Below are 26,549 nucleotides of genomic sequence, written 5' to 3'. Positions count from 1 at the left end.
TGGGCATCTGAAATCATTTTATTCACATTAATTCAACTGTACAATACTTTTGTAAGGTAGAGAGAAGTATTGTTACATACAAAAAGAGACTCCTTGCTTGTGGTTGATTGAAAAGTCAGGTGATACGTTTTGAAGTTTCTATTGTTAACCTTCCCATAGGTCTGCAGTACTAGTAACCAGTCAGAGCACACATGTGAATTGCTGTACTGAAGTATCCAGACTGTATCCAAAACTACCTCTGTATCTGTGTGTGCACGTGCAGATGTCATGTTCTAGTGAACATAAAGTTTCATTGATGAAGAATCATTAGAAACCATGGTGATAGGGCCAAACAGATATGTGAGGGAAAAAATAGAAGAGATAAATATTGACCAAGATGAGTATTTAATACTTTGTGGTTTAACATACCTTGATGTTCACCTAAAGGAGGTCCCTGGTCATGAGCTGAAGCCAAGAATTATACCATGCAGCTTGGGGATGGAGGGGAGGGACAACTGTGTCCTTAGGTCACCGTCACAGCTCCCTGATCCTGGGGACATCTGGGCACCTGTCCAGTCTCTATATTAGGTCTTCTCTTATTCTTCCTCATAAGAATGTGGGGAGGGATAGTTCAGTGGTTTGAGCATTGGCCTGCTAAACCCAGGGTTGTGAGTTCAATCCTTGAGGGAACCATTTAGGGATCTGGGGCAAAAATTGGGGATTGGTCCTGCTTTGAACAGGGGGTTGGACTAGATGACCTCCTGAGGTCCCTTCCAACTCTGATATTCTATGATTCTAAGAATGTCCATGTAGGGCCAGACTAATGGTCCATCTAGCCCGGTATCCTGTCTCTGACAGAGGCCCGTTCCAGAGGCTTCAGAGGCCGTGAAGAGAACAGGACAATTATCAAGTGATCCATCCCCTGTCATCCAGTCCCAGCATCTGGCAGTCAGAAGCTTAGGGGCACCCAGAACTTGGGATGCATCCCTGACCATCTTAGCTAACAGCCATTGATGGACATATCCTCCATGAACTGATCTAATTCTTTTATGAACTTTTGGCCAGGGGTTCTCAAACTGGGGGTTTGGACCCCTCAGGGGATCGCGAGGTTATTACATGGGGAGTCGCGAGCTGTCAGCCTCCACCCTAAACCCTGCTTTGCCTCCAGCATTTATAATGGTGTTAAATATATTTAAAAGTGTTTTTAATTTATGGGGGGAGGTCACAGTCAGAGGTTTGCTATGTGAAAGGGGTCACCAGTATAAAAGTTTGAGAACTACTGCTTTTGGCCTTCCCAGCATCCCCTGACAATGAGTTCCACAGGTTGACTGTGCATTATGTGAAGAAGTACTTCCTTTTTTGTTTTAAACCTGCTGCCCATTAATTTCATTGGGTGACTCCTAGTTCTTGTGTTACTTGAAGGGGTAATAACACTTTTTCTGCACACCACTCCTGATTTTATAGACCTCTATCACGTCCCCACCCCCTCTATAGTGACCTCTATCATATCCCTCCTACAAGTTAGAGCAGTATGAAGGCTTTTTAGTCTTGTGCCTATGACCAGTCGCTAGAAGATCAAAATTCTTTCCTGCTACTGGAACTGAATATCCTCAAGCTAAATCATTTTGTAGGATTCACAACCAATTTCATCGTTATCTAGCAGACCATAAATGTTGAGAGGACTTCAGAGGGCAACACACCCTAGTTACTTAAGACTCACAGTATCCTTTTGGGGAAGATGATATTGCTCCATTATACAAGTGGGGAAACTAAGGGTATGTTTGCAATGTGATAAAACACCTGTGGCTGGCCTGGGTCAGCTGACTTGGGCTTACGGAGCCTAGGCTGCAGAGCTCAGGCTGGAGGCCAGGCTCTGAGACTCCGTGAGGGGGGAAGAGTCCCTGAGACTGAGTGCCAGTCCAAGCCCAAATGTCTACACTGCAATTTTATAGCCTTAAGTCAGCTGATCCAAGCCAGCCACTGGTGTTTTATTGCAGCGTATACATACTGTTAGGCTAGGAGAAGTTACATTATTTTCTTAGTCAAATAGGGAACCAGTGACAGAGCCAGGAAGAGAACACAGAGCTTCTGTTTCACTATACTGTGCTCCAGCCAGTAGGTCACGATCTCTCCCTTTGGGATCTTGTTAGCTACCCAAAGTCTGTCCATGTTTCACTGCTATGCTCTGGTCTTTACAGGTGCTTGGCCAAAGGAGAATTTCACTGTTGAATTTCAGATATAACCTTTGACAGGTTTCAGAGTAGCAGCCGTGTTAGTCTGTATCCTCAAAAAGAAAAGGAGGACTTGTGGCACCTAGAGACTAACACATTTATTTCAGCATAAGCTTTTGTGAGCTACAGCTCACTTCAAAGCTTATGCTCAAATAAATGTGTTAGTCTCTAGGTGCCACAAGTCCTCCTTTTCTTTTTGTAGATATAACCTTGTAACTTCCACTGTCTGGATGATACAGTGAAGCAGTTACCATAATATCACGTTTGAACATACCAGTGGGCAATGTACGGGGGACCTCTTGGATTTATGATATACGTGGTAGAAATGGATCAAACCTGTGGCTGTTTCAGTGTGGGTCTATGTATGACTCTTAAAAACCTGTTGCCTCCCAATCTTCATCTGCTTGTTCCAGCCTTTAGTGGCAGAAAGGACAAGAATACCCTGGATGTTCACTTGCAAAGACCGATCCATCAGATCTACCGCATCCAAACCACCCTTTCCTTCCACTTATCTTTTCCCAGAAATAAATAAATGGAAATACCATTGGACTGCAGCAATGCACTTTACCATCTGTTCTCTGCTCTCTTAAACAGAGACTGAAGAGTGAGCAAAAATAGAACCAAAATGTGGAATGTGTCATGTAAAATCTTTGCTTTGTCCAAAATAACTTTTTCGGGGGTGGAAGGCAGGGCGTGGGTGGGCAGGAAGGCACCTTCATTCTTGATGCTAAAGAGAAACCTCTGTGTCTGCAGATACTGGAAAAACAGTAAAAACCCAACCTTCCACACAAACTTCCTCGTGGCTGGATTTTACTAAAACTAGTCAAGCCATTTACAACGCACACTTTGCTTCTCTACAAAAGAAAAAGGACACTAAACTTTCTAAACTACTACATGCTACAAGGGGCCACAGCAATGGTTCCCTCAACCCACCTAGCAATATTGTTAACCTATCCAACTATACTCTCAGCCCAGCAGAAGCAGCTGTTCTATCTCGGGGCCTCTCCTTCTGCCCCTCCACCCCCACGAACATGATACAGTTCTGTGGTGACCTAGAATCCTATTTTCGACGTCTCCGACTCAAGGAATATTTCCAAAATACCTCTGAACAACATACTAATCCACAGAGATCTCCCTACCAACACTACAGAAAGAGGGATTCTAGGTGGACTCCTCCTGAAGGTCGAAACAGCAGACTGGACTTCTACATAGAGTGCTTCCGCCGACGTGCACGGGCTGAAATTGTGGAAAAGCAGCATCACTTGCCCCATAACCTCAGCCATGCGGAACGCAATGCCATCCACAGCCTCAGAAACAACTCTGACATCATAATCAAAAAGGCTGACAAAGGAGGAGCTGTTGTCATCATGAATAGGTCGGAATATGAACAAGAGGCTGCTCGGCAGCTGTCCAACACGAGTTTCTACAAGCCATTACCCTATGATCCCACTGAGAGTTACCAAAAGCAACTACAGCATTTGCTCAAGAAACTTCCTGAAAAAGCACAAGATCAAATCCGCACAGACACACCCCTGGAACCCCGACCTGGGATATTCTATCTACTACCCAAGATCCATAAACCTGGAAATCCTGGACGCCCCATCATCTCAGGCATTGGCACCCTGACAGCAGGATTGTCTGGCTATGTAGACTCCCTCCTCAGGCCCTACGCTACCAGCACTCCCAGCTACCTTCGAGACACCACTGACTTCCTGAGGAAACTTCAATCCATCGGTGATCTTCCTGATAACACCATCCTGGCCACTATGGATGTAGAAGCCCTCTACACCAACATTCCACACAAAGATGGACTACAAGCCGTCAAGAACACTATCCCCGATAATGTCACGGCTAACCTGGTGGCTGAACTTTGTGACTTTGTCCTTACCCATAACTATTTCACATTTGGGGACAATGTATACCTTCAGATCAGCGGCACTGCTATGGGTACCCGCATGGCCCCACAGTATGCCAACATTTTTATGGCTGATTTAGAACAACGCTTCCTCAGCTCTCGTCCCCTAAAGCCCCTACTCTACTTGCACTATATTGATGACATCTTCATCATCTGGACCCATGGAAAAGAAGCCCTTGAGGAATTCCACCATGATTTCAACAATTTCTATCCCACCATCAACCTCAGCCTGGTCCAGTCCACACAAGAGATCCACTTCCTGGACACTACAGTGCTAATAAACAATGGTCACATAAACACCACCCTATACCGGAAACCTACTGACCGCTATTCCTACCTGCATGCCTCCAGCTTTCACCCTGACCACACCACACGATCCATCGTCTACAGCCAAACTCTGCGATACAACCGCATTTGTTCCAACCCCTCAGACAGAGACAAACACCTACAAGATCTCTGTCAAGCTTTCTTACAACTACAATACCCACCTGCAGAAGTGAAGAAACAGATTGATAGAGCCAGAAGAGTTCCTAGAAGTTACCTACTACAGGACAGGCCTAACAAAGAAAATAACAGAACGCCACTAGCCGTCACCTTCAGCCCCCAACTAAAACCCCTCCAACGCATTATTAAGGATCTACAACCTATCCTAAAGGATGACCCAACACTCTCACAAATCTTGGGAGACAGGCCAGTCCTTGCCTACAGACAGCCCCGCAACCTGAAGCAAATACTCACCAACAACGACATACCACACAACAGAACTACTAACCCAGGAACTTATCCTTGCAACAAAGCCCGTTGCCAACTGTGCCCACATATCTATTCAGGGGACACCATCACAGGGCCTAATAACATCAGCCACACTATCAGAGGCTCGTTCACCTGCACATCCACCAATGTGATATATGCCATCATGTGCCAGCAATGCCCCTCTACCATTTACATTGGTCAAACTGGACAGTCTCTACGTAAAAGAATAAATGGACACAAATCAGATGTCAAGAATTATAACATTCATAAACCAGTCGGAGAACACTTCGATCTCTCTGGTCACGCAATCACAGAGATGAAGGTCGCTATCTTAAAACAAAAAAACTTCAAATCCAGACTCCAGCAAGAAACTGCTGAATTGGAATTCATTTGCAAATTGGATACTATTAATTTAGGCTTAAATAGAGACTGGGAGTGGCTAAGTCATTATGCAAGGTAGCCTTTTTCCCCTTGTTTTTTCCTAACCCCCCCCCCCAGATGTTCTGGTTTAACTTGGATTTAAACTTGGAGAGTGGTCAGTTTGGATGAGCTATTACCAGCAGGAGAGTGAGTTTGTGTGTGTATGGGGGTGGGGGGGTGAGAGAACCTGGATTTGTGCAGGAAATGGCCCAACTTGATTATCATGCACATTGTGTGGAGAGTGGTCACTTTGGATGGGCTATCACCAGCAGGAGAGTGAATTTGTGTGGGGGGGTGGAGGGTGAGAAAACCTGGATTTGTGCTGGAAATGGCCCAACCTGATGATCACTTTAGATAAGCTATTACCAGCAGGACAGTGGGGTGGGAGGAGGTATTGTTTCATATTCCCTGTGTGTATATAAAGTCTGCTGCAGTTTCCACGGTATGCATCCGATGAAGTGAGCTGTAGCTCACGAAAGCTCATGCTCAAATAAATTAGTTAGTCTCTAAGGTGCCACAAGTACTCCTTTTCTTTTTGCAAATACAGACTAACACGGCTGTTACTCTGAAACCTGGAAAAACAGATTGACTGTGCCATTGCAAAGGTCACTAATTACTTCAGGGTGATCTATGGAAGTTCAAGTGGCCCATGGGCTGTTATAATGTAATTTAGATGGACACATTCTAATGTTCCTTTAAGAATGCATTAGTTGCTGTTTGAAAAAGGAAAGAACTGGCACATACTTTGCCTGACCCCTTTTGCATGTTGGTGCCCATACACCCTGGGAAGTTTCATGAGTGCTAACTAAAGTCTATGGGATAGTTGTGGTGCCTTTACTCTCACCAGTGAGGCTACTTGTGTGAGTAAATGCTGCCCAATGTGAGAGCCAAAGTTTAGCCCTGTGCAGGGAGGTTACCCACAGTGTGTCACATAAACAGACACACTTCAATAAAGGATACTTTACAGAAACAACAGTAAAAGTAAGACAGCCTTCCAATTCTACAATTCCTGTTTCAAGACAGTCCAAACAAGCAACTCTTAGGGGAGTAGCTCCATTCATATACTGTTGAAGCGACTCTTCTGAGTAAAGGTTAAAGGATCAAGTCCATAATTATTAAGCTAAAAAAAATGATTCTGCATCCAGAGTATTATAATAAAAAGTTAACATGGGTCATGGGATAGCAGGGAATTGGGGGTTAAAACATCAGGGGAATGGAGAATAAGAGTTATTGAATCCAGACTGAAATAGATCTTTAAGCACAAATCACCATATAAAAGTTTAAGGGCTTGATCCTGCCTTTGGGCTATGCTGGTACATATTGTTACATATCTTGTAAAATCAGCTACTGTTACAAGTTATGTGGCACTGTTCACCCGCATAACTAAAGACTCAGCTCTGGGTTTTTATAGCCTTTATTTTTAAATACTATAAATACTGCACTACGTGGCTTTAAAGAATGTTGAACAGATGCAGTTCCATTGTCTGAAATCTCCTTCCCATCTACGATCAAAATAAGTAGTAGAAGTGTTGCATCTTTCGATAAAGGCTTCTTACAGGGCTGTTTAGTGAATAAAGCTGAATAGAAGGTTTCATTGTTGCTGCTGCAGGTTTTGAGTTTATTTGTACATGGTGTGTACTGTATGCTACATAATAATGAAAAGCTATACGCTCTGAGCTGCTAGTTGACTACACAGTCTGTGTGATTGCAGATTGTTTGAATAACAGTGGACTATTGAAACTCTATCCAGATGTGCGTGTTGCTAACTATGGGAATAACCACAAAGGAGGATTCTCTCTTTTGTTGCCATTTCCAAACCCTTTAAAAAGTGGGAAAGTGAAAAGCATGGAGGCAGCAAATGGAGAGTAGCTGGTCACACTGGAGACGAAGACTTTCCATAATTAATTCCAAGCAAACAAAACTTTTATCCCCGCAGGATGCACTTTTAGAGAGTAAATGGATGCAACTTAAGCAATGTCTCCCTAAGGGCCAGATTCTGATACCACTTCTCATGCTGGTTATTGCCTTACTCCAAAAGTAGTAGCCTTGTTGACTTCAATGGGAGTCAATGCCGAATAAGGCACTATTCAGTGCAAGCAATATATTGGGATAGAATGAACTGTTATCAATTGACTGACACATGTTGTGCTAAATATTAAAGCTGTTATGGGTTAGTGGCAGGAGGAAGGTATATTTTTATTTTTTCCAGAATTTAATTAGTTTCCATTTAACAAGCTAGAGCATTGAACAGAAGGGCCTGTTTTAACAGGCTGATTTCAGTTTGATGGAATCTGTGTTTCCAGGATAAGTTTGTTCTCTCTCTCTCTCCCCTACATTATCATTGTCTCATGCTTTGATTGGACTCTTTGTCCTCTGTCCTCAATACAATCCTTAATCCCCCTCTTCACTAGCTTCATGGTCACAAGTTGCCACAGTTCACAGAGACCCTGATACAGATGAAGCAAAAGGGCTGAGCACGAGTGGCAGACGTTTTGTGCTGTATCCAACCAATTGCAAGATGTAAATGAGTGGAGTGAAGACAGGTCGTTGAATGACCCTAGCTGCTTATTTCCTTGCATTTACAGCTGGTGTTGGGGAGTGATGCCATCTAGCAACCTTCTCTCAAAGTCAGTGAGGATTTTTGGGAGAATGGGGGTAAGAATTAAATGACAGAGAGACTACTTAGAATCAAACCATCCCATATGCCTTCAAGGGAGGTGAGTGAGGACATCTGAATTCAGCCTTAGCCCCACTTTTTGCACTATTTAATGTAAAGAAAAATGTTAAATTTCCTCCTGAGTGATTAATAGCCAAGTGTGGTGACATACAGGAACTGTGAGTCTGACCTTCAAGATAAAGGGTAACTGCTATTTTAAGTTGATTACACAATTTTCTCCGAATATGTTGACAAGCAGTGTGCACAGTTGCTGTGACTTCTGACCTTGCAAATGCACACTTCTAAATGATTTGCCTATTCATCTGAAACAAGCCCTGCTTTAAATGTGACGTACTTTAAATAAACTCCAAATAGCCTTATGTGGGGTTGGAGTTCCAACAGTAGTCATCTGTTCAAATTGTCTGATTTGCTAGGGGATCAAGAAGTGTAAAATATTCTGAACCTGAATCCTAACTTTTAGATAAATTTCACACATTTAATAGGCTTAAGAAAAAAGCTAACATTTTTCCCCTCGTTCTATAGACACAAATCCTAATTATTATAGTGGTGCAAACCTTGTCATTCCCTATTCAACTGATTGTACTTTTCCCCTGAAGTTGAGTGTATGAAATAAATTAGAACTACTCCACATAAAGTATTCATAGAGTATTTGTGTAGATACATAAACAACTTGTGATGGCCCCAGGTATCATGATTTGTGCCTGCTACATACCTTTCCTTTATCAAGTTTCAAAGTCTACTGCAGAATGTAATCATTGGCATTCCCTTAGACCTGGAAAAAGAGAGAGAGGTTTTACATTCATCTCAATCAGTGTGGTCCTTTGCTATACATGCAAAATGAGCAAGAGCTTTTCTCTCACCTTAGTTTGGGTATTTATGTTCCCTGTTGAGATGAAATGCTTGTTGGTAACAAATTTGTGAGGGGAGGATCACAGAAAAGTGTTTTAAATGCCAGCAGCACTGTACAATGAGGTGATATAAGCTCACCCAAAATAAAATCTGAAAAAGGCAAGTAAATAATAATAATAGAGGCCAAATGGGCTGCAGCAGGAGCTAAGAAAATTAATATACCTCAAGGTTGAGGATGGGGAAAGGGTGGAAAGAGAGAAATATTCCTTCATCCAAAAACTAAACCAAGGCTCATTGCTCTGGATCAGTTCTGGGCAGAAGTCAGTTCCAGAAAGTGATCTAGGCCATCTCTAGGCCTTCTCTTTCATTAGGGACCTATAATCAGCCCTTCCCACTGTTTCAGTGGAGAAACACTGTAGAATGACTTAGAGAAACAAAATCTGTAACGTGGTTTAATCCAATGTTTCCCCCTTCCTCAGGGAGATTTGGACAGTCTTTCCAACCCCCCAAGTGGTCCAACCATCTGTGAAACAAGACTTGGTTTCCCCTTGCCTCACAGGCTGGCTGAAGTCTGAAGAAATGTCTTCGTCCTAACAGGGCAGCCTCTCCTGCAGCTTCTTACCCTTTATATCACCTCCCTATGTGTGTGACACTTCCAGCAGGTATTTCAGTGGCTGGGTCAGGGCCAAATATAGCCCATCGCCATAATAGTCCCTTGACCACGTTCTGCCTGATCTAGTGTGAACAAAAAAGTCCATGCACAGGCATTGTAAAACTCAATCCAGTCCCTCCTGTAAGTCAAATTCCCCAGAAATGCCCCAACAATGAGGGTGTCAGAGCATCCTCTTTCCTGGGAAAGGCAGTAATCAGGATTTGTTTCCATTATTTCCCTTCACTTGCTTTGGAAAGGAAAGTGTTTGATGAACAAGTGAGTGCACTCCATCCACTGGTGAGGCAGCTTAATGAGCCAGAACTCTGAACGTTCCATCCCGTTCGATTCTAGGCTATATGGGCCCCAAAATGATGAGGTAGATTTCTTGCCGACTGCGGAGTTATGTTGGGATCTCAACAAAACTGGGTGACCGGGCAACAAAATTAAATTCAATGTTGATAAATGCAAAGTAATGCACATTGGAAAATGTAATCCCAACTCTACGTACGAAATGATGGGGTGAAAATTACCTGTTATGACTCAAGAAAGAGAGATCTTGAGGTCACCATGGATCATTCTCTGAAAACATGCACTCAACGTGCAGCAGCAGTCAAAAAAGTGAACACTGTTCGGAACCATTAGGAAACTGATAGATAATGAGACAGAAAATATCATAATGCCTCCATTGTACACCCACACCTTGAATACGGATTGCAGTTCTGGTCGCCTCATCTCAAAATAGATATATTAGAATTGGCAAAGGTACAGAGAACGGCAACAAAACTGATTAGGGATATGGAACAACTTCCATATGAGAAGAGATTAAAAAGACTGGGACTGTTCAACTTAGAAATGAGATGACTGAGAGGGGACATGACAGAGGTCTATAAAGTCATGAGTGGTGTAGAGAAAGTGAATAGGAAAGTATTATTTTCCCCTTCACATAACACAACAACCAGGGGTCACCCAGTGAAATTAATAGGCAACAGTTTTAAAACAAACATAAGGAAGTACTTCTTCATACAATGCACAGTCAACGTGGGAGATCTGTCAGAGGATGTTGTGAAAGCTGAAAGTATAACTTGGTTCAGAAAAGAATTAGGTAAGTTCATGGAGGATAGGTCCATCAAGGGCTGTTAGCCAGGATGGTCAGAGATACAAGCCCTGGGTATACCTAAACCTCTGGCTGCCAGAAGCTGGGACTGCATGACAGGGGATGGATCACTCAATAATTGCCCTGTGAAGCATCTGGCACCAGCCACTGTCAGAAGACATGATATTGAGCTAGACCAGTGGTCTGACCTAGGATTGCCAACTTTCTAATCTAACACCCTTGCCCCACCCCTGCCCTGAGGTTCCGCCCCTTCTCTGAGGCCCTGCCCCCTGCTCACTCCATGCCCCCCTCACTCCATCGCGTGCTCTTCCCCCACCCTCACTCACTTTGACCAGGCTAGGGCAGGGGGTTGGGGTGTGGGTGGGGTTGAGGGCTGGAGCACAGGGTTGGGATGAGGGCTCCAGGATGGAGTTAGGGTGCAGAAGGCGGTTCCAACCTGGGGCAGGAGCGGGGCTAGGGCGCATGAGGAGTTTTGGGGTGTGGGCTCTGGCCGGGTGGTGCTTACCTCAGGTGGTTCCTGGTCCAAGGTGTAGCAAAGCTAAGGCAGGCTTCCTGCAGCGCTCGGAAGTGGCCAGCATATCCGACTCCTAGGCGGAGGAGCCAGAGGCCTCTGCCTGTGCCTGCAGGCACCTCCCCCGCAGCTCTCATTGGCCGCTCCAGAACTGGCACTCAGAGTGGGGGCAGCATGAGGATCCCCTGCGGCCACCTTGCGCCTAGGAGCCAGACATCCTGGCCGTTTCTGGGAGCCGTGCGGAGCCAGGGCAGACAGGGAATCTGCCTTAGCCCCGCTGCAATTCTGACCGGACTTTCAGCAGCCTGATCAGCAGTGCTGACCGGAGCTGCCAGGGTCCCTTTTCAAACAGGGATTCCGGTCCAAAACCGGACACCTGGCAACCCTCGTCTGACCCATTATTGACATTCTTATGTTCTTAATTACAAACACTACCCTTTGCAGAAACAAATCATTATGAGTAATTTTTTTCCTCTGCTCTTTGTATGAACAAAACATTTTTTTTTAAAGTATGCAATTTAAATGCTGCCTATTGCTCCCAGAAGGGAGGCAGATGAAAAGAGATCTTCGTGGGATGCAGCATGCAGTACAGTATGTACAGTAGGATAGCTTGTCCTTTTTCTGTGATAAGCACTACAGTGAAGTCTACTGTCATTTGTGTGTACATGTGATTTTCTGTCTAAAACAGAATGAGTGTGTTTGCTAAATGGCTAGTGAAGTGCCCAGCAAGCATACTTACTCCAGGAGAGTGATAGGATAAGGGAAGTGGCAGAAACAGAGATAGGAAAGGAGATTTTTGCACTAACAAGTGTGAGCTGATAAGCCCGACCTGCATGGGAAATGTAGAGAATCCTAAGTGCGCTTGTCAGGCCAAAATTAGCTATGCCCATTTGTTTTCAGCTACATTATGCTATGAAGAAACCCTTCTTTATTTTCTCATTTGTGGAGGAAAAGTGCTGGCTCATGGAATTCCTCTTGTTCTCAGCAAGCTATTTCTCTTATGGATAAATAACTTTTCTAACCTGGCCATCCATACCCAAGAATTAAAAGATTAGTTTCAGGGAAGAATGGAAAAGTGTCACGTAAAGGTTTTATTGGCCACATGGGTGAGTTATGCAGGTCATCCAAATTGAGTACTTAATCATTTCAGACACATTGTTCAACACAACTGACTTACACTCAGTGGGTAGCAGGGAGTGGAGGGAATACATACATACTTCTTTCCTAAGTATGCATGGTTAGGATAAATTCTGATTGTTTTCTTTCCTTCTCAGTGTGTGTATGCCAGTGCCTGGTGTGTGTTAGGCACTTGAGAGCAAGGTGTGATGGCTGTATGGTGCACCAAGAAATAAAGTGTATATGTTTTAAAAAAAAAAAAAAAAGAACTGGATACTTGCCAGTATATAAAGTCATGTATAAGGAGTCAGCATGGCCTTGTGGTTAGAGCAGTGAGCAAGGAGTTAGGTAGCCTGTGTTCTGTTCAGCAGCATTTTGGACAGACTAAAGAGGCAAAAGGCCCTACTGGAGAAGTCTAAGGGCTTGTCCACATTACCCGCTGGATTGACGGGCAACGATCGAGCCAGCGGGGGTCAATTTATCTCATCTAGTCTAGACGCGATAAATCGACCGCCAAGAGCTCTCTCATCGACTCGGTTACTCCACCAGGGCAAGAGGCACAGGCAGAGTCGACGGGACCGTGTCAGCCGTCGACTTACTACAGTAAGTATATCTAAATACATCGACTTCGGCTACATTATTCACATAGCTGAAGTTGCGTAACTTAGATCGATTTCCCCCTCCCCCACCCATCCCAGTGTAGATGAGGCCTAAGGCAATAAAGGTGAGAAATAACTAGGGACAGATAGATAAGGCTTTTTTTCCAGTAGGATCAGTGGCTATGACGGTCACAGAGAGTGGTTGCCTGTTGTGTGTGGCACCATTTTCTTCTGTCTGTAGAGCTGTAGCAAACTATGGCTACAGTTACTTTGCTGAATAGGGTCTTGGAAAAGATCTCGCTGTAAACGCACAAAGCATGGCTTTGTGTCCAAAAGTGGTGTGTCAACACAGTGTGTCTGATTTCCATAACTCTTCAACCTCCTAAACTCCAGCCAAGGCAACTACTGGTAACCATGTTACATTTCTCACTTTTTTTGTCTTGATTCCAACAATCAACACACACCTCTTCTCATGCTGAAAAGATCTCTGACAGAATTGCGCCACACTGGCAAAAATAATCTCTGTTGGTTGCATTATTAAATATGATGGAAAATAGCTCCCAGAAAATACCTTGGCATATCTTGGGAGGCTGGTTTTAATTCTGACCCATGCTAAAGTGATTACGGGCCTGATCCAAAATTCAGTGGAGTCAGTGGAAAGGCTCCAACGGATTGCTGTGGGCTTTGGATCAAGGCCTAAAAGCAGAGGAATAATTCAGTGGTGCAACCTCACTAGTGGGAGCCAGGAATTCTGCATTCTAACCCCATTTTTGGTGCTGACTCCCTGTAGCATTAGCCAAATCACTTAACATCTCTGTGTTTCTGTCTCCCTGTCTACAATATAGGGATGATGACTTTCCTGCCTCACAAAGAGTTGTGGCAATTAGTTGCTTAATGTTCCCAATGCACTTTGCAGGTGAAAAGTGAAATGTGCCCTAACACGCTTTCCCCCACCCACTTTTTGGGCACATAGTCCTCTTTTGTGTTTACACGTGTGCACTTCCTCTTCAGGGTCTATAATAGCTGTTACTCAGGATGTCCAACGTAGGACACAAAAGAACTATGCTTCAAGGAACACCTGTGCGTTTGGTCCTGCATGTGTCATGGGCCTAGGACATGCCCAGAATTTCTGCCTCCTCTCCTTCAGGTCCTGGGGATTTATGGCCCTGAACCAGGAGAATCTGGTACATCAGTGACACAGCCTGGAGTAGGAGTGCTTGCCCCAGTGGCTGTAAAACATTTAAGGCCTTCAAGTTATCTCGTGCCAGGCCCCTGAGTAAAATTACAAATATTTATTGGGGTAGTTAAGATCAGCTGTTAGTTCATCATGTGGTATCCCCACACACCCTCAGTTGACACACACACGTGCAGCCTAAGATCACCTACTCCATGTTCAAATGGCCTTTCAAAGGCATGGTGGAGGACGTTTTCCATTCCCCTGTGTGGTTAAGTTGGGTCATTTGGACCTACCCTCTCTTGAACACACTGGGGTAGAAACTAAGTGAGTGCCCATGGGGACACACAAAACTCATCTGGCCCTGCGTAGTTGCAAGGGCAGATTGCATGGCAAATCCCATGCAAGGCAAAATCAAGAAGCACCATTATCAGGAAAACAGTGTCTTCTTATATTGTTCTCCACAAGTGGTGTGTGCTTTAGAAAACTGCATCTGAGATATAGAAAACTATGGTGGTAGAGATCTCTCTCTTTGGGAAGACGCCAAGTTTCTTTTTTTGCGTATTTTAATATAGAACTTTTTGGATTGTTTTTCGTTCTATAATCTACAGCCTGTAGTTTGCTTAGTCCGTGGCTCCTTTTACATATATGCTGTAAGCTGTTGGCACAAGAGACAATTTCTAGAGAACTGATTTTCTCTGACAAATTAATGCATGTAAGAGAGATTTTATTTTTCCTAGTCATGAGATGTGCCTGAACAATTGGGTCCAAAAAGGGCCCTCCAAACTTAAGCAAGTCAGAATTCAGAGTCGTATGGCACTGACTGTCCTGATTCAAGGCTAATAAATTTATTAAATGATGCTTTTGCCAAAGTGATATTTACATTCTAGACTACAGGAAGAAAAAGCAGCCAAAAATGATTGCTCTTTTTTTGGACAGCCAGAAAGATACTAGTGCTTTAGTGTTTGGAAGCGTGCTGTAAGAATTGGTGTAATCCTGTCTGGGACAGGGCAACCTGATCACAGCATGTAACAATGAATTTGTGGCATGTGAAGCAAAAAAGAAGTGTTTTGGATCGTTACCTCCTAAATCGGTGAGAGGGAGGGTAAAAAAACAAGGACAAAGCTAGAAGAGAAGTTGTATTTTTTCCTATCCAAATGTCTATTTCAGTAATAACAGTAATAACCTCCAGCACCCTTGTGGGATCTTCTATTGAAGGTTCCCAATATGCTTTGCAAACATTCATTAAGCCTTGCAGCAACTTAATTTGGTTGGTAATACCCATTTTACAGATGGGGAAACTGAGGCATAGAGTGACGACAGTGACTTGCTCACAGTCACAAAGGGGGTCACTGTCAGAATCATAACGAAAACCCAGTTCCAGGTTCTATTCGCTATAAACAGGGGTCCTCAATTTTGTTCGTACCGTGGAGCACATCTTAATGAAGAGCTTGCTTGGCATACACCTCCCCTTCCATTTGCTTATGTGGAAAAGTTACTATTATGAAAGTAGTAACTTTTAATGGAATTTAGCAGCTGGAAATGAGAGGGAAAAGCGAGCACCACGAGAGCACTCAGCTCTTCACAGACCAGCAGTAGATGCTCTGTGGACCATCAACTAGTACTCCATTGACTACAGCTTGGAAGCCTTCGCTCTAGGCAATTCTATCTCCCAGTAGGTTATGTCCAGCAGCGTGGCAGACTGCCACGTTCAGCTGGTGATATGAAAGGAAATTAGAGATCATCAAACCATTTATGTTTTGTAGGTCTACACTACGGAATAAGGTCGAATTTATAGAAGTCGGTTTTTTAGAAATCGGTTTTATATATTCGAGTGTGTGTGTCCCCACAGAAAATGCTCTAAGTGCATTAAGTGCATTAACTCGGCGGAGCGCTTCCACAGTACCGAGGCTAGAGTCGACTTCCGGATCGTTGCACTGTGGGTAGCTATCCCACAGTTCCCGCAGTCTCCGCTGCCCATTGGAATTCTGGGTTGAGATCCCAATGCCTGATGGGGCTAAAACATTGTCGCGGGTGGTTCTCGGTACATATCGTCAGGCCCCTGTTCCCTCCCTCCCTCCGTGAAAGCAAGGGCAGACAATCGTTTCGCACCTTTTTTCCTGAGTTACCTGTGCAGACGCCATACCACGGCAAGCATGGAGCCCGCTCAGGTAACTGTCACCCTATGTCTCCTGGGTGCTGGCAGACGCGGTACGGCATTGCTACACAGTAGCAGCAACCCCTTGCCTTGTGGCAGCAGACGGTACAATACGACTGGTAGCCGTCATCGTCATGTCCGAGGTGCTCCTGGCCACGTCGGCTGGGAGCGCCTGGGCAGACATGGGCGCAGAGACTAAATTTGGAGTTTTGCTAGCAATAAAGTGCCTCACTTTATCAAAGAGCCAAGACTCTGTGTTTTGTTTGGCTAATACAGAAGTCCAGGGAAGGCAACCGTCCTAACCCTAGACGGGAGGGGAACCCTTTTTCCCTAACAGAGTGACTTGACCAGGTCATTCTCTTTAGTCCTGCAGTCAGTCCTATTGAACCGTCTTATGGTGAGCGGGCAGGCAATACGGACTGCTAGCAGTCGTACTGTACCATCTTCTGCCGAGCAGCCATGAGATGTGGATGGCATGCAGTCCTTCTGCACCATCTGCTGCCAGCCAAAGATGTAAAAGATAGATGGAGTGGATCAAAACAAGAAATAGACCAGATTTGTTTTGTATTCATTTGCCTCCTCCCCTGTCTAGGGGACTCATTCCTCTAGGTCACACTGCAGTCACTCACAGAGAAGGTGCAGCGAGGTAAATCTAGCCATGTATCAATCAGAGGCCAGGCTAACCTCCTTGTTCCAATAAGAACGATAACTTAGGTGCACCATTTCTTATTGGAACCCTCCGTGAAGTCCTGCCTGAAATACTCCTTGATGTAAAGACACCCCCTTTGTTGATTTTAGCTCCCTGAAGCCAACCCTGTAAGCCGTGTCGTCAGTCGCCCCTCTCTCCGTCAGAGCAACGGCAGACAATCGTTCCGCGCCTTTTTTCTGTGCGAACGCCATACCAAGGCAAGCATGGAGGCCGCTCAGCTCACTTTGGCAATTAGGAGCACATTAAACACCACACGCATTATCCAGCAGTATATGCAGCACCAGAACCTGGCAAAGCGATACCGGGCGAGGAGGCGACGTCAGCGCGGTCACGTGAGTGATCAGGACATGGACACAGATTTCTCTGAAAGCATGGGCCCTGCCAATGCATGCATCATGGTGCTAATGGGGCAGGTTCATGCTGTGGAACGCCGATTCTGGGCTCGGGAAACAAGCACAGACTGGTGGGACCGCATAGTGTTGCAGGTCTGGGACGATTCCCAGTGGCTGCGAAACTTTCGCATGCGTAAGGGCACTTTCATGGAACTTTGTGACTTGCTTTCACCTGCCCTGAGGTGCATGAATACCAAGATGAGAGCAGCCCTCACAGTTGAGAAGCGAGTGGCGATAGCCCTGTGGAAGCTTGCAACGCCAGACAGCTACCGGTCAGTTGGGAATCAATTTGGAGTTGGCAAATCTACTGTGGGGGCTGCTGTGATGCAAGTAGCCCACGCAATCAAAGATCTGCTGATATCAAGGGTAGTGACCCTGGGAAATGTGCAGGTCATAGTGGATGGCTTTGCTGCAATGGGATTCCCTAACTGTGGTGGGGCTATAGACGGAACCCATATCCCTATCTTGGCACCGGAGCACCAAGCCGCCGAGTACATAAACCGCAAGGGGTACTTTTCGATAGTGCTGCAAGCTCTGGTGGATCACAAGGGACGTTTCACCAACATCAACGTGGGATGGCCGGGAAAGGTGCATGATGCTCGCATCTTCAGGAACTCTGGTCTGTTTCAAAAGCTGCAGGAAGGGACTTTATTCCCAGACCAGAAAATAACTGTTGGGGATGTTGAAATGCCTATATGTATCCTTGGGGACCCAGCCTACCCCTTAATGCCATGGCTTATGAAGCCGTACACAGGCAGCCTGGACAGTAGTCAGGAGCTGTTCAACTACAGGCTGAGCAAGTGCAGAATGGTGGTAGAATGTGCATTTGGACGTTTAAAGGTGCGCTGGCGCAGTTTACTGACTCGCTTAGACCTCAGCGAAACCAATATTCCCACTGTTATTACTGCTTGCTGTGTGCTCCACAATATCTGTGAGAGTAAGGGGGAGACGTTTATGGCGGGGTGGGAGGTTGAGGCAAATCGCCTGGCTGCTGGTTACGCGCAGCCAGACACCAGGGCGGTTAGAAGAGCACAGGAGGGCGCGGTACGCATCAGAGAAGCTTTGAAAACCAGTTTCATGACTGGCCAGGCTACGGTGTGAAAGTTCTGTTTGTTTCTCCTTGATGAAACCCCCCGCCCCTTGGTTCACTCTACTTCCCTGTAAGCTAACCACCCGCCCCTCCTCCCTTCAATCACCGCTTGCAGAGGCAATAAAGTCATTGTTGCTTCACATTCATGCATTCTTTATTCATTCATCACACAAATAGGGGGATGACTACCAAGGTAGCCCAGGAGGGGTGGTGGAGGAGGGAAGGAAAATGCCACACAGCACTTTAAGCACAGCACTTTAAAAGTTTACAACTTTAAAATTTATTGAATGACAGCCTTCTTTTTTTTGGGCAATCCTCTGTGGTGGAGTGGCTGGTTGGCCGGAGGCCCCCCCCCACCGCGTTCTTGGGCGTCTGGGTGTGGAGGCTATGGAACTTGAGGAGGAGGGCGGTTGGTTACAGAGGGGCTGCAGTGGCAGTCTGTGCTCCAGCTGCCTTTGCTGCAGCTCAACCATACACTGGAGCATACTGGTTTGGTCCTGCAGCAGCCTCAGCATTGAATCCTGCCTCCTCTCATCATGCTGCCGCCACATTTGAGCTTCAGCCCTGTATTCAGCCCGCCACTTACTCTCTTCAGCCCTCCACCTCTCCTCCCGGTCATTTTGTGCTTTCCTGCACTCTGACATTATTTGCCTCCACGCATTCGTCTGTGCTCTGTCAGTGTGGGAGGACAGCATGAGCTCGGAGAACATTTCATCGCGAGTGCATTTTTTTTTCTTTCTAAGCTTCACTAGCCTCTGGGAAGGAGGAGATCCTGTGATCATTGAAACACATGCAGCTGGTGGAGGAAAAAAAAAGGGACAGCGGTATTTAAAAAGACACATTTTATAAAACAGTGGCTACACTCTTTCAGGGTAAACCTTGCTGTTAACATTACATACATAGCACATGTGCTTTTGTTACAAGATCGCATTTTGCCTCCTCCCACCGCGTGACTACCCCCTCAACCTTCCCCCCTCCCTGTGGCTAACAGCGGGGAACATTTCTGTTTAGCCACAGGCAAACAGCCCAGCAGGAATGGGCTCCTCTGAGTGTCCCCTGAAGAAAAGCACTCTATTTCAACCAGGTGACCATGAATTAGATCTCACTCTCCTGAGGATAACACAGAGAGATAAAAAACGGATGTTGTTTGAATGCCAGCAAACATACACTGCAATGCTTTGTTCTACAATGATTCCTGAGTACGTGTTACTGGCCTGGAGTGGTAAAGTGTCCTACCATGAAGGACGCAATAAGGCTGCCCTCCCCAGAAACCTTTTGCAAAGGCTTTAGGACTACATCTAGGAGAACCGCAAATGCCAGGGCAAAGTAATCCTTTCACATGCTTGCTTTTAAACCATGTATAGTATTTTAAAAGGTACACTCACCAGAGGTCCCTTCTCCGCCTGCTGGGTCCAGGAGGCAGCCTTGGGTGGGTTCGGGGGGTACTGGCTCCAGGTCTAGGGTGAGAAACAGTTCCTGGCTGTCGGGAAAACCGGTTTCTCCGCTTGCTTGCTGTGAGCTATCTACAACCTCCTCCTCATCATCATCTTCTTCGTCCCCAAAACCTGCTTCTGTATTGCCTCCATCTCCATTGAAGGAGTCAAACAACACGGCTGGGGTAGTGGTGGCCGAACCCCCTAAAATGGCATGCAGCTCACCATAGAAGCGGCATGTTTGGGGCTCTGACCCAGAGCGGCTGTTCGCCTCTCTGGTTTTCTGGTAGGCTTGCCTCAGCTCCTTCAGTTTCACGCGGCACTGCTTCGGGTCCCTGTTATGGCCTCTGTCCTTCATGCCCTGGGAAATTTTGACAAAGGTTTTGGCATTTCGAAAACTGGAACGGAGTTCTGATAGCACGGATTCCTCTCCCCAAACAGCGATCAGATCCCGTACCTCCCGTTCGGTCCATGCTGGAGCTCTTTTGCGATTCTGGGACTCCATCATGGTCACCTGTGCTGATGAGCTCTGCATGGTCACCTGCAGCTTTCCACGCTGGCCAAACAGGAAATGAGATTCAAAAGTTCGCCGTTCTTTTCCTGTCTACCTGGCCAGTGCATCTGAGTTGAGAGTGCTGTCCAGAGCGGTCATAATGGAGCACTCTGGGATAGCTCCCGGAGGCCAATACCATCGAATTGTGTCCACAGTACCCCAAATTCGAGCCAGCAACGTCGATTTAAGCGCTAATCCACTTGTCAGGGGTGGAGTAAGGAAATCGATTTTAAGAGCCCTTTAAGTCGAAATAAAGGGCTTCATTGTGTGGACGGGTGCAGGTTTACATCGATTTAACGCTGCTAAATTCGACCTAAAGTCCTAGCGTAGACCAGGGCTATGAAGGAATAAGCAGGACGGTTCCTAAGCCCTTTTTTGGACATAGCCTACAATATTATAAATTAAAAGTTGTGTTTTCCTGCACTGTATTTGGAGTAGGTGTAATATTTCAGGAGGGAAAAGGGTCTATGCAGGGATCTCAGTGAAATTTTTGTTATTTTTTCATTTAGTTTTTATTTCACTCATCCCTGGATTTAAAACTTCTAGATTATGTACTGCCAGAAGCAGGAAAGTAGTAAAATGCAGTGAGAAATGTGGTGTGCATGGCTCTGGGGAATGTTTACTATACATGTAAGTAGACATATGATCCTCCTTTATTGTTATTCATTTAAAAGTACAGTGCACATGACTTAAAGTAGACATGCGAATAGAGGAAGAAGGGATATTTATAGTGGACAAATTCCAAAGACCAAAGCTGCCTGCTTATTTAAATTCTGTTGTATTGTTAGGGCACTCTTCTGACATAATTCTCTATTGTTTCTGCCATTATCGCTTGCTTTTTGCAGGACATAGTGTCAGGAAATTCCTGTCTGGCACTTACAAGGTGTTTCTAAAAGGAGAAACAAAAGAGTCAAGAGTATGCAGGGAGCAGGAGGAAGCAGCAAAGAGGAGTGGCAGCAGTGGGAAGGAATCTGAGATAGTTGCAAGGGACAGGCAGAGAAGATTACAGCTGTCCCAAGAGAAGGGCCAAAGAGTGCCGATCACAGACAGAAACTCTCTGCTCTCTCCCTACAGTTTTAACTGTCAAAGGTGAATCCCACCTTAAGAGACTCAGGAAATGGTTGAAGGATGACAAAGATGAAGTGAGGGGAGGAGCAGGTGGATTTCCAACCCAAGGTCACATTCAGTGGAGAATCTTGACCATCCTCGCAGGAAAGGGGCCCAATATGAAACAAGAGCAGGCTCTTGAAACAAAGCGGTGTGGGAGGAGAGACTGTTCAATGTGCAATTAAATATTTCTGAAAGCAGGATCAAGAGTGGTAACAGTTGGTTTGGAGTTAAGAATTTTTTGTGGCCCTGTGAATTGCAGAACTGACATCAGTGCCTCCCCCTTAAGCTGGATATGATGGACAAACCATCCCTTCGCGGACTAGCTCGACATAAGAAGATTATGCTGTACTATCATTTGTTAATAACAATGTTGTTTTCTGTCATATAATTAGAAAATACATCTTGCTTTGCCTCTAAGCAGTGTAGCCTTATTACATTTGCACATCTTTTTATAATATTTCAAGTGTAGTGACCAGATAACATTAATGAATATATTAGATAGGCAGGCACTTTTAAAGGAAAATAATAAACATATTTGTATATTAAAAAGTTAATTCAGTCTGGAGCCAAACAGGTAATTTTCCCTTCAGCATTTTTTCACTCAGCTAAGACAGGTTGGACTAGGAGTGCAGTCACCCTGTCTACAGAGCTTGGCTTGGCTTGCATACCAGGGGCGAATTTTCTTCAGAGACAGACAGCAAGATGATCTGATTGGCTTCGTTCCAGAGCATGCTCACAAAGGCTCCTTTGATGAAGGGCTTCTTGGTAAGCACTGTACCAAAAGCTGCCTGCCACCCTCCTTTCAAAGATACCCATTTACAGTAATTCTGGATTTAAAAAAAAGAAAAGTGAAATTGGAGTTTACCAACAAGAATAATTATGCTGGTCAGCTTAAAGAGGCGGGGGAAAGGGGCAAGTTACTAAGTAAACTGCTGGATGTTAGAGTAGCTGGTTGGCAACAATAAGGAATGTGTAATTAGGCTTATTAAAGCATCATCATTTTACTTATCAATCTTTTCCCAAACAGGGTGGGGTGAAGCAGCATATATTAAAATATGGTTGCTTTTACTGATAAGGAGCAATAACTACCTGTTTGACTTTCTGAACAGCACAAAAGTGTATCCAGCTGGTGACAGCATACTTGATTAGTTGACTTATCTCCCTCTTGTACTAGAGCTAGTGATTAATAGGACTTCGTTATTCCTTCCACATAATCAGTTGGTGTAACATGCACAAGCAGTATCAGTCCACAGTCTCCAATTTTGCTGTCTTCTTTGCTTTGTCTCAGTTGGTATCCAGATGTGGTCTCCCAGTTATTTGTCATTTCTAGTGTCCTTCATTTGTTCCCTTGGTTGGCTTCCAGATCAGTATTTACCAATGCTTCCACACCCTAGGGATAAAGTGAACTAGCATATCAGAGCCATCATTTTGTCAATCTGTGTACGGTCTGTGTTTCTCAGCCATCATGTTGTGATTTGGGGGGAACTACTACACACGCTCACCTACACTAATCAGAAACTGTGGTTTCCATAGGAAACAATGACAACCTGAAGTAATATTAATGAGGCTGGTTGATTTGAGCTGCCTCTAATTCCCATAGTACTGGAGCCCCTGACCCATCTGGTATCGCTCTAAGTTGCTTGGGGACAGGTTGGGGTTAGGGTATTGCAAGGTATTTGGGAGTCACCTGAGCAGCCTCTCCCAGCAGGGCCATTGGACAAATTTCAAAGCTCTCGACCTCTGTCAGAAGGCAAGAGCAACTGCAACACCACTATCTGGCCTTCAGCTGCTTCCTCCGATTCAGGGGTGCAGCCTGGACACCCTGTTCATGTGAGGGATGAATCAAGTCCCTTTTCGCCTAGTAACACGGAAGGCAGGACATGTCACCACTATCTACTGTAAGGTTACTGCAGGTGGTGTACAGGAACAGTGCTTCGCATTTAGATAGCACCTTGCATCCCAGGATCTCAAAGCATTGTAGTTATGAATTAAGCCTCACTGTGTCACTTTGAATGAGTGTGTTATCCTCATTTTACAGATGGAGAACAGAGATGTAAAGTGACTTGCTCACAGCCACATTGGAAATCTGTGGCAGATGTAGAATAGGACCAGATTTCCTGATTTTTCACAAGATCAGCTTTCCCTAATGTGACCTCCCCTCTATGGCTTTCTGGGTTCTTTATGGTATTGTATTGTTTAAGTTGGATCTCGCTATTTTTAGCTCCAGAGGTTTTTTTTGTGGAATGATCTGTCCTAGAAGTCTATTTTTCCCTTACAATTTTAGTCCATTGCTAATGTTTTCTTCTATATCGCAATTCCATATACAGTTTTGTGTGGATGCTTGTTTTTTAAGTGGTTCATTCTCTCATATGTATATGATTGACTTTTCTGTATTTCATTAACAGTACATGATCAGTTTTTAAAAATCACTGAAATTTTTAATTCAAAGAAAGAAGGGAAGGGAGGAAAAAAAGACAAGCTGGAGGAAATACTGAAGAGGAGTAGCAGCAATAACATCACTAGTACAAACATGTCCATTATATTGCTGTACGGGAATGGAAGTCAGCTGAAACTTTAATTCTTGGTTTGATCAAGGTTGTGTAAAAACTGACCCCAGAGGACTTCCAATAGAGAAACCAGTTTTATATATTACATATGAGCTGTAGTTGAAGCCAAATGTTCATTCCTCTAAAATTGTGTAGGTAGATTACTTTCTTTCCAGCATTGAAGTATCATGTTTGTAGCTGCTAATAAACTTAATAAAATCCATTTCTTACTTCCCCCACTGTACTGACTTCAGCAGCATCAGAGAGCCAACTTAGCCATGGTGTCCTGAAAATTCATTTTTCAAAAAACAGGCAAATGATGAGTATGAATAAGAACCTGTAAAAAGAAACTATATATGATGGTCAGTCAGTTGTGTTGCTCTGATCAAAAGTGTAACACCCTCCATTTCTCCATCACACCGTAGCAAATGAAAGCATGTGCAGATTGGTTTAAAACAAAAATAGTTGCTCCCAATTAAAAATAACTTCTACCCCAACAAGCTCCCTACTTTTCCTGATTTCCTAAAATCAAAAAATACTTTTTCATATAATGCACAATTAGTCTGTGGAACTCAGTGACGTGGGACTGGCATTTATTTCGATAAGAACATCCAGAGTTGTCACAGTTAACATTAACAAAAAGAGTATTGGAAAGGAGATAAAACCCCTTCCTTTCAGTGATTAAGCCAGTCTGTAACTATTAGAGATTAGGGTGAGACCTTCATATGGAGCAGATTACCCCTCTGCCTACTGGGGGTTTCTTGCACCTTTCTCTGAAGCATCAGGGGCTGCCGCCTCAGTCAGAGACAGCAAACTGGACTAGACGTATCATGAATCTGATCCAGTCTAGCGAGTCCTAGTTATCTCTTGATGTCTCTGGATCTCACATATTCCAGGTGTTTACTAACTGAGAGGCTCCTCAGAATGCTGTGAGTGGTCTTTAGTCACAGCAAAGCCTGAAGCACATGAGATTTTAATTCAGCAGCTGGCCAGCGAAGGCTGCCAGGCGAGTGAAACCCCAGAATGGAAGTGTGGCCTTGTAGTTAAGGCTCCGGACTGCGACTCAGAACATCAAAGGTAAATTCCCTGCTCTGCCATGGATTTCCTCTGTGACTATGGGCAAGTCACTTCATCTCTCAGTGCCTCTGTACCCTGTCTGTAAAAAGGTACCTCCCTACTTCACAGGGATGCTGTGGGAATAGATTGCTAAATATTTGTGACACGCTCAGGTACTATGGTGATTGGAACTTTAAATGGACAATGGACTTGTCAGAAAATCAGAAAAGCTACGGGGTACCTCTTCAGATTCAAGGAGAGCAGGGGACTTGAAAGAGTGTGAGTTAGTTGAGTGGAAAAAGAGACATATGAGCTCCGGGATGGGGGACAGAGTAGGTGGTTTTCAGGGAGGAAGTATGAGAAGTGTTCAGGTGGATGGAAGGAAGCAGGTTCTTCTTGGGACAGTGGAGCCAGGGATGCACTGCCTGGAAAGAAAATGAGAAGGCTTCTGAAGGTTACACGAAGAATCTGAACCAAATCATTGATCCTTTCAAGGTTAATCCATCACTACCCCTGGTTAGACTTTATTTTCCTCAAAGATCCATAATCCTTGTTCTAAAGAGCTCCTGACCCAGTGGACTCTTGTTGAGTTAATAACACTCCTACTGAAGACAACAGACTTGCTAAAACTTGTATTCTGCCTGTGGTGAATGGAGCCTGTCGTGAATAGAATAAATTGTCAAACAGTCCCAGTCATTTTTCCTGATTTATGTGTGGATTGGTGAGGAGTGTGGGGAGGGAGGGTCTGAAATTTTATCGGCACCGTTTTCCCACTTCTTCCTAAGACCCTAGAAAGGACTTGTAGTGGGCTCCATGCCTAGGGTGAGTGGGACTGTGGGTGGAATGTACTTAGTCTCCCCCACACACACACAACTCCCAAACATTCCCACAGGAAATTCCTTACACAAAGTAATCCAGCAACAGACAGTGTTCCCTCTTCCACAGAACCTCTCCCTGCTGCAGGAACCCCCCACCCCACCACACACACGTACTTAATGAGGCGTTCCAGAGGCAGCTATGTGGGATTTCCCTGAAAACTAGGTGTTGATCAGGTTGCAGTGAGCCCTTGAATTTGTGTGGAGAGGCTCAGTGCAAATAGCCCAAAGACCCATGAGATTTTTAGGGCTGGACCTTCAGCTTTTGTGGATTCCTGTGGTGGATTCCTACCCCTCACCTTTAGCAGAAGAATAATACAATACCTAGGGCATGGCTACACTTGCAGATGTAGAACGCTGTGAGTTAAACACGCCTTCGTAGAGCGCAGTAGGGAAAGCGCTGCAGTCTGTCCACACTGACAGCTGCAGGCACACTGGCGTGGCTACATTTGCTGCACTTGCAGCGGCATTGGGAGCAGTGCATTGTGGGCAGCTATCCCACAGAGCACCTCTTCCCATTCTGGCGCTGTGGCTTGTGGGAAGGGGGCAGGGAGTGCGAGGCATTCTGGGTCCTGTTCCAACACCCCATGATGCATCAGTTCACATCCCAGCATTCCCTTTGCTTCCGTCCACATTT

The 26,549-nt window shown here is 45.0% G+C and overlaps 1 protein-coding gene across 6 annotated transcripts in view; it reads left to right on the top strand.

Annotated features, from left to right (window-relative positions):
- VTI1A (vesicle transport through interaction with t-SNAREs 1A) overlaps window positions 1–26,549 on the top strand; it is a 352,051-nt gene that overhangs the window by 283,676 nt on the left and 41,826 nt on the right. For 2 of the 6 annotated variants that reach the window (XM_073354360.1, XM_073354358.1), the window contains one exon: window positions 12,767–12,820. The exons of the other annotated variants lie outside the window; for them this stretch is intronic. In XM_073354360.1, the coding sequence (XP_073210461.1) occupies window positions 12,767–12,820 (54 nt within the window). The remainder of the gene's footprint in view (window positions 1–12,766; window positions 12,821–26,549) is intronic. 6 annotated transcript variants of the gene reach the window in all.

Source organism: Lepidochelys kempii, chromosome 7, assembly GCF_965140265.1.
Source record: "Lepidochelys kempii isolate rLepKem1 chromosome 7, rLepKem1.hap2, whole genome shotgun sequence".
Classification (NCBI taxonomy): Eukaryota; Metazoa; Chordata; order Testudines; family Cheloniidae; genus Lepidochelys; species Lepidochelys kempii.
Note: the sequence above shows the minus strand (reverse complement) of the source record. Positions and strands in the feature narration are given on the sequence as shown.